The 15,356-nt window shown below is 41.7% G+C and overlaps 1 protein-coding gene across 4 annotated transcripts in view; it reads right to left on the bottom strand.

Moving 5' to 3' along the window:
* The window catches only part of cacna2d2a (calcium channel, voltage-dependent, alpha 2/delta subunit 2a), a 132,139-nt gene that overhangs the window by 38,602 nt on the left and 78,181 nt on the right, over positions 1-15,356 (bottom strand). For all 4 annotated transcript variants that reach the window (XM_061290240.1, XM_061290241.1, XM_061290243.1 and 1 more), the window contains exons 5-6: positions 10,972-11,016; positions 7,671-7,809 (exon numbers count right to left, since the gene is read on the bottom strand). In XM_061290240.1, coding sequence (XP_061146224.1) covers positions 7,671-7,809; positions 10,972-11,016 — 184 coding nt within the window. The remainder of the gene's footprint in view (positions 1-7,670; positions 7,810-10,971; positions 11,017-15,356) is intronic.

Raw genomic sequence — 15,356 nt, 5'->3', positions numbered from 1 at the left:
CAGCATTATTTACAAGTCTTATTGCTTTTTTTTGAAGAATGAAGATTGGATCTGGGTTTGTTTTGTATGTATTGCCCCACACCTCCACACAGTACATAATGTATGGGAGTATGAAGGAGCAGTACAAGGAATATAATGATGACTGATTTATAAGGTCTTTTACTTTATATAATACTGCTAGTGATTTTGAAATCTTTGATTTGATATACATTATATGTGGTTTCCAACTTTATTTATTATCTATAAGCACTCCAAGAAATTTTACTTAATTTACTCTTTCTATTTCTATATTATTTATTGTAAGAATTTTGTCTGTGTTGGTCGGACGGTTTCCAAATATAATATACTTTGTTTTACTTAAATTTAATGTTAGTTTACTAACTCTGTAATTTTTCCATTTCAATACCCACAGTATCCAATAGTTGATCCAGGTCCTCCCCACGGCAAAGCAGGTTTGTGTCATCTGCAAAAACTACGGCCTTGAGTAACCTGGAGACCTTGCATATATCATTGACATACAAAATAAATAACAAGGGGCCTAATATTGAGCCCTGAGGAACACCACACCTTACCTGCTTTAGTTTTGATTTACAGTCCATAAGTTGCACATATTGAGTCCTGTTTGATAAATAACTGTTTAACCAAGTGAGTGACATACCTTGTATCCCATATCTTTCAAGTTTTGTTAAGTGTATTTCATAATTTACAGTATCAAAAGCTTTCTTAAGATCCAGGAAAACACCTACAACATATCGTCTATTTTCAATAGCTGTTGTTATTTCAGCTACGAAATCTAACAAAGCTAGTGTGGTGGTCCTATTTTTCCGAAATCCATACTGTTGGTCACACAGAATATTTTGTTTTGTAATAAAATCATCAAGCCTTTTATAAAATATTTTTTCTAATATTTTAGAGAATTGTGGGAGTAGAGATATTGGCCTATAATTTGAGAATGTGTGTTTGTCCCCAGCTTTATATATCGGGATAATTTTAGCAGTTTTCATTTCACTTGGAAAAACACCATTTGTCAGAGATTGGTTGCAGATATGTGTAAAGGGTTTCACCACACATTCAATGATATTTTTAACAAGTGACATATCTATCCCGTTACAGTCGGTTGACTTTTTACCTTTAAATTCTCTAACAATTTCTATTATTTCCTTCTATTATCTTTGGCAAGCTACTCAAGTTAACTTTAGTCACTGTAGAAAGATGTAGCAAAAGGATTGACATCCTTGGCCTAAGTCAGCTGGATCAATCAATTGAAAGTGATATATGTGCATTTGGATTTTCCTATCAAATTCTCTGAAGAACATATTTTACATCCAAGCCACACCAGTGTCAAGATTTCACTGATGCTTATTTCCAGAAGATCAGAAAGCTGAAGCTCACGTTTCAATTTCACCTGGTCCACGCATTTCTCAGGCAGCGGTCAGCCAGTCATCTGATTAACACGTGTAAGTATTATCCTTTAAGCAGCAGTTATCACAGCCTGCGTGCTGTCAAGTCCCAGCTGGTCTCTTATCTAAAGAGAGCCACAGAGTCTGAAATGATAGCCGTCCTACACTGGCCAAGGGCAAAGAGTCATCCCACCATTGCTGTTTAAACTACGTTGACTTATAGCATTCCAGATGTTCTTCCATATTCGGCCTGTGGGACATTTAATAAATAAAAAAATAAATAAATACAATAAAATAATAAAATAAAAAGTGAAGAAAAAATATATATTATATAATATTACAGAATATTATACGAAACTGTATTGTATTATGTCATTAAATTAAGTGAAATAGAATAATTTCGAATAATTTTTAGTCACTTGACTGAATAGAAATGAACGATTCCAATGAAACCACCTGCAAAATGTTCAGCAAGGATGCCGTTTGTGCGGTCTTCCAGTCAGGTTGTGGTCAGCTCATGTTTCTGTCTCAGAAACACACACCGAGGTGACTGTTTATCTTCTGGCGAAAATAAGTCATTGTATGCAGCTATGAGCTACCTTTGCTGTCAGTCCACACACATAAAGACCCTGCAGGAGGCCGCTTCAGGAAAAACAGGGCGAGCCGGAGACCTGACAACGTAGTAAGCTAATTCCCTTTGATTTATTCAGCGAGGATATGCCCTGACTTCTCTGGACAGTTGATAAAAAGACAAATTCCCCACCTGGAGGGTGAATTGCACGTTCACCCAGGCACAAATGAAGTGCGCCGCCCCCTCCTGCCACGTGCACTATCTTTAAAAGGTAATTCATCAGCGCAGCGCTCCTCTGACATTTGGAGCACCCTTGGCTTTGCCCCCTTTTATACGGCACCACGCCACAAAAGCGTTAAGCGAACGGGATTTATGGAGCGTCTCCGCTTGAGATCGTTCTTCAACACCTCTCGTCGCCTTCCTTCCCGTGACCGCCACCCCCTTCCTTCCTTCTTATACACATTATTCACACTGATATATCTGAGATAAAGAGCCATCCAAACAGATATGCGCCCTATGCTCCGTATTAATATAACATCACACAAATAGCTGCATGAATCTGCTGTATTCACAGAGCACGGCGTGGTGTAATATATCAAGAGAGCTGCACACACAAAGTGGGCCCTGCTCACAAATCCATAACGGTAATGGAGCTAAAGCTATTAGCCCAGTCACTAAGGAAGAGTCAGGGCCCTAACCCTAACCCATTAGTCGCTGTAGTAGTTTACACGTGTAGACAGCTCTGTGTTGTTTACGTCGGTTCACGTGGACACGGAGACAGCTTAATTTCAACCTCACGATAAATATTTCTGTCGACTCACCCCCCCCAAGACGAGTTCAGCGGATTGAGTAAAGACAAAGCCGACAGTCAAATGGCTGTAATTGCGGTAAATACGCAAAAACACAGGGAATGAATAAATTTCACCAGCCAACCACAATCAAGTCATTGTTGACTCATGTTGATGGATATCTTAAAGAAAACACGTTATGCACTTTCTTTCACCATTTAAAAAACACTTTCCAGTTTTTTCCTATTATTCTTTCCACAAAATACCAGAGGGATCAAGAATTATAGCATACTTGCACCAATTTTGATGAGCTGCTGAAGCTCCGTGGGACTTCCAGTAAAGATTGATAGTTTTGAGAATCAATAATGAATAGTTGACAGGAGATAATCCCTAAACTAAGTTCCACTGTGTATAAAAAGTCCTCAAAGAACTGAGTGAGAGCTTGAGACTGCACGCGTTTCTTCTCCTTGTCAGAAACCAAAGCTGCAGCGCTTTTAGCTTCTCATTAATATGTTACGGAGGAAAACAGGGTTTCAAGATACTAATCTCACGGGAGGATATGTTTACTTAATTTGCCACACAGCTCCCAGTAATTCCTCCAATTAAAAAAAAAAAAAAAAAAGAAGAAGCACAAATAACAAAGTGCCAGTTGTGAGCCGGTTAAGTGAAGTTTCCCATTTTAATTAGTGTGCAGGTAAACGATAGTGCCCCTTCAATGGCCACAGCTGCAGTGGTGGATGAGAAGACTTTTTGCTCACCTCTATTTGGTTTCAAACGTATTTTCTTTACCCGTCTACTTCCATCACCCCCTACGACGTAGGTTTAATTCCGGTTTGATGCTAAGAGGGGTTGAGTTGTATCTCCAGCGGGGCGTGAGCGGCATGACAGGGGAGGAGGTTTCCTCCAGAGCCAGAGGAACCCGCGGCGTGCCAAACAAATATACGCTGCCAGCAAGCACACTAACTCGTCTCATTATCGTGTTTCTTTTTTCAGAAACAATGCTGATTTGCATGAAAAAAAGCAACATATTTTTGTCTCCTGAGAGACATTGCGGTCGACTCATGTGACAACTTGTATGTTTTTTTTCCCCCCAAGCTAATAAAGCACCACTTTGATTCCAGTGCAATGGGCTGTTCTATACAAAGGGGCATTTATGCCGTTGCAGCAGTGAACACAGCTTGCTTGTTTTCCGGCCAATGGACGCAACTCCCATCATTCTCTTTAAATTCAGGGCAGGGGGCGGAACACACAATCTTTGACATTGGAGAAACATAAATAGATAGTCATTTTTAACGAAATTCAAATCAATTGCACTGGTATTTTGTTATTCACTGTGTACTAAATATGGCCGCACAGCAGTATATATGGAAATGTGCTTTAATAGCTCAAGCCTGGTTTCTTGTAGGCACATTTTAGCAGTTGTCGGCGCATTCCAGATAACCACGTCGATTGCGGCGTCGGCAAAGTGACATATTGTATTATGCTACTGGAAAGGGCACCGCACGAAGCGTATTTAGACTTTACGTTTAATGCAACCAATGGGGGGGGGGGGGTCGCTTTATTCCCCGCTGAGAGCTGTGACTACTTATTGTCATATAAAACATTCTTGGAGTCAGGCGCTTTCAGCACTGTACACACAAACGTCAGCTGGGACACGGTCCTGTTAATTCTGGCATTCTATGTATGAGGAAATGCATTGTTTTATTGTATTTCATGTTTTAAATAATGTAAAAGGCATTTTTATTAATCTCGTGATTATTTCATGTACCACTTATCACTTTGAAACTCACTTCACTAGACGCTGTGATAGCGAAGAACATCAGCGCTATTCAATTACGAGACACTAAGAAGTGATTGGAGGCCATGCCTTTTATCAAAACAATTTCAATATTTGGAGTGTTTGGGGGGGGAAAAAAGCTCAAGCACCCAATCGAGTTTTGGCTGCAATTGCAGTAAAATCAAGCCGAAGAATAATAAGAGACGTTTTTTTTTTTTGCACATTAACATCAGCTTCGGTGATTGTTCTTTTGCATTTACAAACTGATTATGTTGAAGATGATATTAGGAGCGCGCTTGTTCGTAGTCGTTTCCCGGCCGCGTCTGTACCAATCACACGGGGCAAATAAAAGCCATTTCTTGCATTTGCACTTATCTATCGTTGTAGCGTCCACTCGGTCGTAAGCAAACAAGACGAGAAGGAAATCATGAACGTTTGACCCGAGCTAATTAGAAAGTTTGCAGGCTCTGCAGCGGGAATGGGCGGCGGGATAATGAATCATAAAATGGTTCATTACTGCGCTCAGGGAACACTCTCCATCTCAATAAATGGACACAGGGCCTGGCAGACAAATCAAACCAGGACGCGTACGCCGCCTCATTTAGCTTCTGGAAGGATCACAATGAAAGAAAAGGGAGAGGTGGGGGAGAAATTCCCTTGCTCTAAATGGTTTCTATTATTGAAGTGTCTCATTGGTTTCACTCTCTCTCACTTCAATTCCTTCTATCTTTTCCCTCAATCACTCCTTCCCTCGCTCTCCGAGTCCACCGTCACACTCAGCCCTTTGCCTGCGACCTGTAATTTATACTATTGTGTTCAGTCCATTTACACACTGCATTAGCAATATGTGCTCTTAGTAAACCGATTGATTTTAATTTTTTTTTAAAAAATGAGGTAAAATTAAAAACATTTTTTTGCTTCAGTGTGCATTTTTTTGGGTTTTAAAATTCTTGTCAATGAGGTTTTACCAATAAACAAGGATCACATATCTTTTGTTCTAATTGTGGTTGTAAGTAAATTGGAGCCTGATTTTGGGCTAATTGTCAGCCACATGAAAACGAACAACCAAATCTCATCAAATCAAGTTACCATTTTTGCATTTTAATCCAGATTCTAAAATCCCAAAGTGGTTTCCAGATGCACAATCATTTATTTAGCAGGTAACACATTTAGACCTCTTGTTTTGTTAGGACTTTTTTGAAAAGCCTTTTTGTTTACCCCCATGATTATTTCAGTACTAAAATCACCTAAACTCGAGCACACCTCTTCATAATGGACTTGGCCCGTACCCTGTTCTCCAATTAACAATCGCAGCCCAGCAGAAGGCCCCAACGGGAGCAAAGCAAACTACACTCATGGTAAAAAATTTTTTTTAAAGCCTCCTCCCTCAGAGCAGAAGCCAAACACCAATTCCACGGGCTGCAGCGCTCCAGTCCTGAAGTCACTAGCAGGCTCAATCATAAGGCCTTTATTCTCTGACTCATATCTTCAGTCGGCGTAAGCAGAGCTGCCACAAAATGGCTGCGGGAACAATGTCTGATTGCTCTATTGTGAGTTAGCGGCGGCCTCTGACATCCCCCCCTCAAATCACCGCCTGCACAGCGACTGTCTCTTTCTGACAAGATGTGACACAGCTGGGGGGGGCATTGTTACAGACAGGTGCGCTACGTTCCTGTTTCACAAAGATGGCAACGACCTGAACAAAAGCCAAACGACAGGAAGAAAATGACTGTCAGTCTGCATTTTCCCTGTCTTTTTTTCTTAGTGATAAAAAAAAAAAAATGTCGAAAGTTGATGACAGGTTGCCATTTGTCCATTTGGCAGCTGCATAAAAAGGTAAGGGCATCATGGTGACAGGGAGGGGAGCCCTTGTCTATGCAGAGCAGGTGTGAGTGACAATATGTCACGTACAATCATGTTAGGATGCAGAAAGGGCAGTAGGCTAAAGCTTAGATAACATATTCCATGAGGAGTGAAGAGCCATTTTAAAATGTAGACGTCCGTCGCTGTATCCGGCCCGTGCTTACGACAGCATTAATTCAACAATGCAAGCGTTTCCCGCAGTGATTAAACGTGTGCTGCTGTATTGATTACAATACATGCAGAATGTAAATGTGCCCTGGCCTGCACATAATATTCTAGATTAGAGGATCCACATTTTGCGGATGTGCTAGATAGTAGCTAGTAGGTGGTAGTTTTTCAGACTTTTGTTTTTTTTTTGCCTTGGGTTGCAAGCAGAAATTTCAGTTACGGACTATGGTGGAAGCTACCGTTTTTTTCCGTGTATAATGCGCAAAATTGAACTTATTTATTGTCCTAAAATCTGGGGTGCGCATTATACATGGGTACAAAAAAAAATATATATATTTCTCTTTTTTTATCCGGATATGATACGGAGGCCGCCATTACAGATGCGCTTTCTTCTCTGCTGTTCACTTCAAACACGCTCCATACGAACACAATGCTCTCGTATCAGACGCTTGCTCGACCACCTGCTCGTTTGCTGTCACAATGTACCCTACACAAATCCGAAACATTTCTTCGCTATCGAGTTTGCTAGCGCATGCGTAGTGATACTGACCGGCAGAATAACATCCGGTTGTTCCCAAAGATGATCTTTTTTCTGAAATAATTTTACGTTTACGGCCTTAAGTAGGAGTCAAAATTTGGGTGCGTATTATACATGGGTATAGGCTTTTTTCCAGCACCAACATGCCATTTTTAGGGTGCGTATTATACATGGGGGCGCATTATACATGGAAAAAAACGGTAAATTCTAAATGAAGCATACGGCGAGATGGTGAACAATTCTTCAAAAAGTGCATGTAGCTCAGAATGAGGATTTGTTGTTGTGATTGTGTTCTTTTTTTAATAAGTTAGGGGATGAACACTTAACTGTGTACGGTTGGCCTCATAAAAAAAAAAAAAAAACAGTATGGCAGAAGTCACGTAGCACATTTATCATTTTTAACCCCGCGGGTTAATTCCCAGGCAAGGAAGTCAACATTATGATTAGCATCTATTTTCGCTATGACAGAGAAGAGCAATTTGATGTTAATGAACGGAGTTAAAAGTCAGGCCGTCTCCATTAAAGCATTGAGCGGAGCGCTAATAACGAATGCTCGGATGCTTACAGCCTTTGTAGATGTCGGTCGGAATCTGCACGGCGCTGGATGAGTAGTTGACCTTGTTTTTGAAATTGGGATCGTCCACAAATTCCAGCTCCAGAGAAGTCGAGCTCTCTAGTGGATTTTCCTCTTCTCCGTCCTCCGTCTGCACACATACACAAGACAAAAATAAGCATACAATACAAGCAGGCAGATACAGCAATATGTGCAAATATGGTGACATATTCTGACAGGGCCCATCTGTGCCTCTGGTTCTGCAAACACGGGCTTTTGTTTGGAGTCTATGCCGCCACATAACAAATACCGTCATAAAAATACACAACCCTCTGCTTGTAACATTGAATCAACACTGCTTAAGTGCCGTTTCTGCTAAAAGAGTACCAAAATTACTGACCCGTACCACTTTTTGACACCTCGTGGAAGTACGATAGCATGAGAGCAGAGCTAGATCCATTGATCGGCCATTTTGTTTGACCAAAGAGCCAAGTTTCTTAATAGTGGTACAATTTGCATGGTGACTAAGCTGTTCAAGAAAAAATGCTACACACATAAAAATATATCTTTTTTCCTTAACCCACTTACTCCTACAATGCGGATTTTGAGCAGGTTTGCTTTTATCCAAGGTTGAGTTAATTATTTGTGACCCAGGTAATAATTGGATTTGAACTCTTAGAACTGTCCATTAGTACACCATGCTGCCCCACAAAAGGAAGTACAGTTAGATTTAATTTGATATCCAGTAAAGCCACTGAAAAGTTTTCATAAGGCCACTGTTGACGTGGTCTGAACAAAAACACCCATTCAGGACAATTAATTCACTTTTCTGTTAAGCGACAAATGTCAGTAGGTCCATAGTGCAATTATTCTGAATTGATTGCCTGCTCCCAGTTCTTATTACGCAGCCTGTTAGAAGTACGCCGAGAGAACAAAAAATTTCCCAGCTGGAGCCGTTTACAGATCAAACCCCGTAAAACAAAGACGTGGGTGGTCGGTTCACAGTGGTGTCTGTTAACTAAACAACGACAAATGAAATGTGTGTGTGCGCTTTAGCTTTGAGCACGTAGATACACTCTCAAATGCAAGTTGCCCTTAGCTTCTTTTCACTCATTATTAGTCATCCCCCATTAGCCTTCATTTGTTTAGACCAAATGCATATCTAAGAAAAAACAGATCGGATTATAACTCCTGCTTTCTTACAGGAGAAAAGCACATTATAATTGAGTATGAATTGTTGCCGTTTATATTTTAATAAAGCAGCGTAGGTTAATTGGATCTGACATGATAAAACCTGTTATTTTTTGGGGGAAGGGGGGGCTTCATTAAATCAAAAGAACCATGTGTCCACGGCAGGGTGGTGATTGATGGGTCCGCTTTAATTGTCTATTAAAACGCAATTACAAGCTGTTTTTTTGGAATGAGCCGGGGGGACGTTCGCAAATAAAGTCACCCGAAGAAATGTCTCAAAGTGGCCATGAAAGACCAACAACCACAAGCCAGAGAAACTTCTGTAACTTGCCTTCGAGGGCCACACCAGGAAAATAAAATAAAATAAATAAAACAGCAGAATGGCCTGTGTTGTATGAGTCTTCCATAGAACTTAAACGTCTGCTAAACAGAGAATGAGAATAACTATGTTTTTATCGATTGCACAATAAAACCAAAACAAGTAACTTTCTGTCCATCATAAATGAAATGTGATCTCAGTGGGTGACTCATGGGAATTGGTTAATAACATCAGCACCACGATGTTTGTTGATTACGCAGCTTGACATAAATTCTGTCAATGTCAGGTAAGGAAAAGAGTCCCCTACCTCCTCCCTTCATTCTTTCTTTAGAAGAGTCCCAATCATAATTAACGAAGGCAGTATCTGATTAGCAAGTGAATAAATGCAGACAGCAAAGACTGATTGGTTAATTTTCTTCAACCTCCTACCACCTGTTTTGCGCAAATCTTAACCCAATTTGTTTATTTTTTTATCCCTTCCATAAATGGCTGAAGAGGCCAGAGGTGACATTTGGAAGATTCTTCCCTTCCTTCCTTAACTGGTGTTAAGCTTAAGTGTGTGTCACTCTTTGTGCAGTGTGTGTGTTGTGACAATAAAGTGGGTATACACATACTGATAACCGGGCCAAATGTAAGCATTCTGGACAATGTCAGTAAAGGACTGATAATCAATGCCTTGAGAAGATTATCCTGAGGTGTGTGTTGTAAGAGTGATTTTTACAAGCTACTGCAAAGGCACTTTTCTCTCTCAATGCATGCCAAATGTTTTATATGTCTTCCTGCTGCAACACATGATTCAAAAGACCAGGATGGTTATACAGCTTCTGCACACTTTGGTGATTATCTGATAATTGCATACGGACATCAAATGCTTCTTCATCATACAAAAATCCTGTGCAATAATTCACATAATAAGGAGTAAAGCGATCAAAGGAGCAACAGGAAGGGTAAAAAGGCACAGGACAGGTCGGAGAGATACTTACTTGACAGTCACCTGAATTTCACCCCACTGGTGAAGCCTTAATTGGTGGGGCTGACAAAGTCCCTGGGTGGGCTACTACGGTTTTCACAACCTCTGCATGACTTCATCCCCTCTAGCTTTGGGCGAAGGCGGGGTCAGTAAAGTAAGGGTCACGGGTGTCTCGCACCGAGTATATGCCGCGTTAATGATGACTGATGCTCTCCAATTAGATGTGCTGACAGCCCCTAAAGTGTCGTGTCATTAATCAAAATGGTGGCGGATGAAAAGAGAATTTTGCAGCATGATTTATTACTCCTTCACCTCCCCTTTCATCCCCTTCTGCTCGGTTCCGTCTAAACATTTTTGGGATTCATCAAACTTTAGCCTGGGATATTCAGGTAAACAAACAAAAACAGCTGTGTCAGCAATACCCCAAACAAACACATGGTAGGTAGTTAACCTGAATGGCATTTACTGCAGTGGAACAGGACATACTATCATATGACAATTTGAATTCCAAGGGTCTGAAGCAGACTCCTGATTGTTCGTAGGGTTATGGTCAACTACCACCCACTCGCAAATATTTGAAATAAGGCCTTGGGGAAAACAGACCGAGTCACATGCATGCACGTAGGACGGGCCGTCGTTCTGCTACACTGCCTCACCACAAACCAGCGTCATCGCACTAGATACGGCGCTCACTGACGGCAAGATGCAGAGTAAGGGGGCGGGACTTTAGGTTGGTTCGTTGGTTGGTTGGTTGGTTGGTAGGATTGGGCAGGCAGGCAGGAAGGATGTTGGGTAAGAGGGGAGGGGGTTAAAGCAGTTCGTTCTATACTCACATAGTCTGAATCCGCTTTGGAATCGTAGTATGAAATGGCATTCTCCTGTGCAGAAAAGAAAGAGTGAAAAGACAAGCTGATGAGAGGAGATATAGAAGTGTCTATATCCACCCCGAGTCCTGGAAGTGGGTAAGCAAGGAGAGAGAGAGAGAAACGGTCAGGGTTATATTCCATCATATACATGCGAGAATATAATCGGCATCACAGAACACAGCAGGAGTAGTGTGATGTGCAACGACAGAGAGGTCGCTGCTTAGGACGCCCCTGAAAATAATAGATGCAATGTGTTTGGCAAGTTAATGCCATGAATGTTGAAACAGTGATAGGGACACTGTACAAACATGTCATGTGACACAGAGATTTGATGGTGAATGAAGCATGGCAGTTTGGATTTGAGAAACTAAGAAACTCAACCTATGACCGATAGGCGAGGTCAAAGCTGCATTGAGTTTTGGTGGATGTGCTTATTAGCATTAGCATTAGGTTTACTGACCTCAAGGACGCATTGCTTTGCTTGAAGTGCGGTAAGGTTCTGAGTCATGCACAAATGTTAACATGCAACAAAAAGGCATAACTTGGTTGAATATTAAAAGGATCATGAGAGGTGAAATCATGGAGAGAAAGGCGTGTCATGGTAAGGCTAGAAGATGACATCACGTCCTGGATGTCCAATAAGATCTTCTGGATGCTATGATATTTTGTGTACAAGGGTCACTCGGGTTCCAATGGCGTTGTTAGTACGCATCCTCAATTTGTACTTTTGTTGTAGTAAATGACAGGAAGTTCCTTGCGTGACCACAAAATGTCGTGTGTCGGGAATATTGTAAACCAAAGCCACCCTGTGTCGTTGTAGCCTCACATTTATGTTCTTTAGCATTCAAATTGGTACTAGAATCTGCCGTTTGCGTTCGGCGAATACATTAAGTAATTAGCACCTGAAGCCCCGCCGAGCTTCTTAAAGGTCATTCGCCGGCATGGTGTCCACTTTACGGGGGAGCTAGCAGTTGACAACTTCAAGGGCACCGAACTGGCCGAGAAATGGAGGTGGTCCCGAAGTCCTGCAGACTTCATCTAAAGTCCGGCTTTCCTCTTTAGTAGCCTCTCCATTGCAATATGGCCGCCTTGGCTCACCTCTAGTGCTAATCTGAGAGTCAGCCGTCAAACGGGTTCCTAACAAAGTCGACAAAAGCGCCCGTGTCATGGAAACCTCCAACGACACGAAACATGGGGTGGAGTGGCCTGTGGATGACGGACGTGGAAAAGGAGGGCTGACAACACATCTCCAAAGAACCTTTGTCGGAGAGATCAGGAAGGAAATTGTGAAGAGGAGGGGAAGGGAACGCTACTTCGGGGATCAGAGCGGATCACACAGGGAGTACATTGGGTTCAGTCGCCGGGTCAGAATGGCGGCCGAGGTCGGGGAGATGTGAAGAGGATGAATTGGGAGGAGGGGAGATTGAGATGGGTGGCAAGTGTGGTAGGGGGTGGCGGGGTTTGTGGCTGCCAGGCACTGAAAATAGCCTCTGCAAAGAGAGATGTGCTGGAAGAGAAAGAGAGAGACGCTGTGGCAGTGCTGTTGAGTCTGCCAGCAGGATTGATCCACAGCCCAGTCCTGTTTGGACCAGGGCCTCACTTCCAGGAAGTGCAGAAAAGGAAGCCCAAAACATAACTGGACTTCACTGTGTCATTTAGTCTTGTTTAGTTCGTTTATTACGGTGTATTTTTTCTATTCTATCTTTATTCTTGAAAGTTGCACCCCAATTTCTTTCTATTTTGCCTATCAATTTTGAAAACCCCAGATCATTACAAGTTCACAGTGCATAACTGCAGAGTTTCTCTTTGACACAAAGGTCGCTGGACTGAAACCCCATCGAGCATGTATTTTTTACCCACTAAACACAAGATAAAAGATTTTGCAACAGGATGTCCATTTTCTGCGTTTTTTGCGTTGACTCAACAGGCTGACTGTTAAACTCTCTTTTTCTATAAAGTACAGTCTATATCACACACACACAGACACACACAGACACACACAATCCACACAAGGCCATACAAATTCGCAGTGGCACACAACTGAAATCCACACAAAACCTTACAAATTCCCAGTGGCACACAACACGCTATCAATAAATTAAATCCATCATACTGAGTGGACTCACAAACTCCAAATAGTAGACGAAAACTGAGGGGACCAGGAGATGATACCGGCCTCGCTTCCCTTACATCACTTTTTCTTTATGATACAACGTTATCTAACTTATCTTAGATAAGAAGCTGGTTGCTTCATCTGTCCTCCTCCCTGGGCCTTATCTCCATCTTTCCAAATACCCCCCCCCCCCCCACTCAACACCAATCTCCCCTCACCAATTTTTGATTTGAGCAAGAGCAGCAAGTAGCACACAGGTAAGATGCCTACTGTTGCCGTGGGAACCAACCCTCTTTTCTTGATCAAAATGTGGCTGTCTCCTTGGCAGGGTTACAATGTTTGTTTTTTTGGCCATCTGACCAGCTGCCTATAGCAGTTTTTTTTTTTTTTTTAATCGGCATTATCATGAAACTCCTCACATGTAAATGTACCATTTGTCACGACTCATATCCGATCATGTCTGTGTGCTCATGTCTGTGTGCTCGCCCCTCCCTTCCTGTGTGCCCATGATTTAGTGTAATCACACTCACCTGCTTCTCGTTACCTGTGTTGTATTTAAGTTCTGTTTGTGTGTCACTCGCTGTCGGAACATTGAGTTGAGTTGGTGTTGAAAGCGCACTGTCACGAGGTTTGCTTAGGTCCTGTCTTTTTGGTTTCACGTCTTGTTCGGCCAGTCCTGTTGTTAGTTTGTTGTTGTTTCATGTCAGTTTACTGAGTCTGTTAGTTTGAGTTCCTGCAATAAACCCTGGTCCAAGCTGCACATGGTCGCCCTGCTCCATTTCCACCACTCCGCCCATGACACCATTAAAAATATACCCTACGCGTATATATCGCAATGACCGGGCCGCGTGTTTGCAACATCAACCGATTTCTCAACAGGCCGACATGGAAAGGTTTGACATTTGAGTGTGACAAGCGCTCAATCACGGCTGGAGACAGATTACAGTCATATTCGTATCTCCTCCGGACACCTGCTAATGATTTTATAATTAGAGACCACGTTCCTCAGCACCTTGGTAACGCTTAGGGGTGTGCGCGCATCCATGCAGACGCACATAAACGACACCCTTTCGCCTGCCCCCTATAGACTCGCAATCATTCCCGCCGCCAGGTTGGCTAATGGAAGCTGACATTACATCAAACACAATAAAGGATTTCATTTAGTGCACTTCATTAGCCAGCAGATACAGGCTAAAGACAAACAAATACAGCTACGTACTCACAAAAAACTATCAAAGTGGTGCTAAATTACAAATTAGTCAAATTTGAGGCAATATCATCCTGATGTTACACAAATCAAGTACAGATGGATTTCTAGTAGTGTGTTTACCTCGCACCTTATTTACCAAATATTTTTCCTTTCACTGATTTTCTCCACCTATGACATGATGTGCTGGCAGCAGCAGGATCACACAATCATGCAGAAGAAACAGTCACATCCTACTTTTGTCACCACCCTGCAACGTATCAAAGCCAAATGGTAAGCAGAGCTGCATGGGATTTTCTTGAATGATTAACGTTATCTTTTGATTAGTGGAACATTTTCAATGACTTGGTAGATTAGAAGGTGTTTGTGTTTAGTGGGCTCACATACACACAGTGTAGTGGTAAGTTGGAAAAAAAAAACATGCCTCCAGGCTGAACACGCACACACACACATGCACGGATGCACACACTGCTGCCTGAGATGCAGAAAAACATTCACACATAACTGACATGCAATTTAAGACACACAATTATGTGGATAGGAAAAATAAATGGAAAAAAGAAAAAAGAAAGAAAAAGAAACATCAAATGGAGAAAAGGGGAAAATAGGGTCTCATTTCTAGTTGATTACATCACGTGTGTGCAAGAACATGTAAAAGTGAGCTTCTTATGATGCATTTTTTTTTTCAAATGTGCGGCTGTGTGTTGAAGATGTGAAAGCTCTTTACCAAACGATCTTTTTCTTTTTCTCTCTCTTTCCCCAATACCATTTAGGGAATTTTAATTAGCTCTCATTCATGTCACTCTCATACATATTGGACCTTCGCTATGTGCGATTGAGATGGTGGCAAAAATAAAAAATAATTGACACCCACTGAAATGCATTGAAAAAAAGGGGGGAAAAATGCCCTGACTGACTGGCCTCCAGAAACTCAACTATTTGTATATACGCAATTAAAAATGTATTTTCACGATTCACAAAATAGAGCCTAGAACGAACATCTAAATCGCTCTCTAAACAACAAGCGGTATT

This window comes from Syngnathus typhle, linkage group LG11, assembly GCF_033458585.1.
Source record: "Syngnathus typhle isolate RoL2023-S1 ecotype Sweden linkage group LG11, RoL_Styp_1.0, whole genome shotgun sequence".
In the NCBI taxonomy this organism is placed as follows: Eukaryota; Metazoa; Chordata; class Actinopteri; order Syngnathiformes; family Syngnathidae; genus Syngnathus; species Syngnathus typhle.
This window is presented reverse-complemented; position numbering and strand designations above follow the sequence as displayed.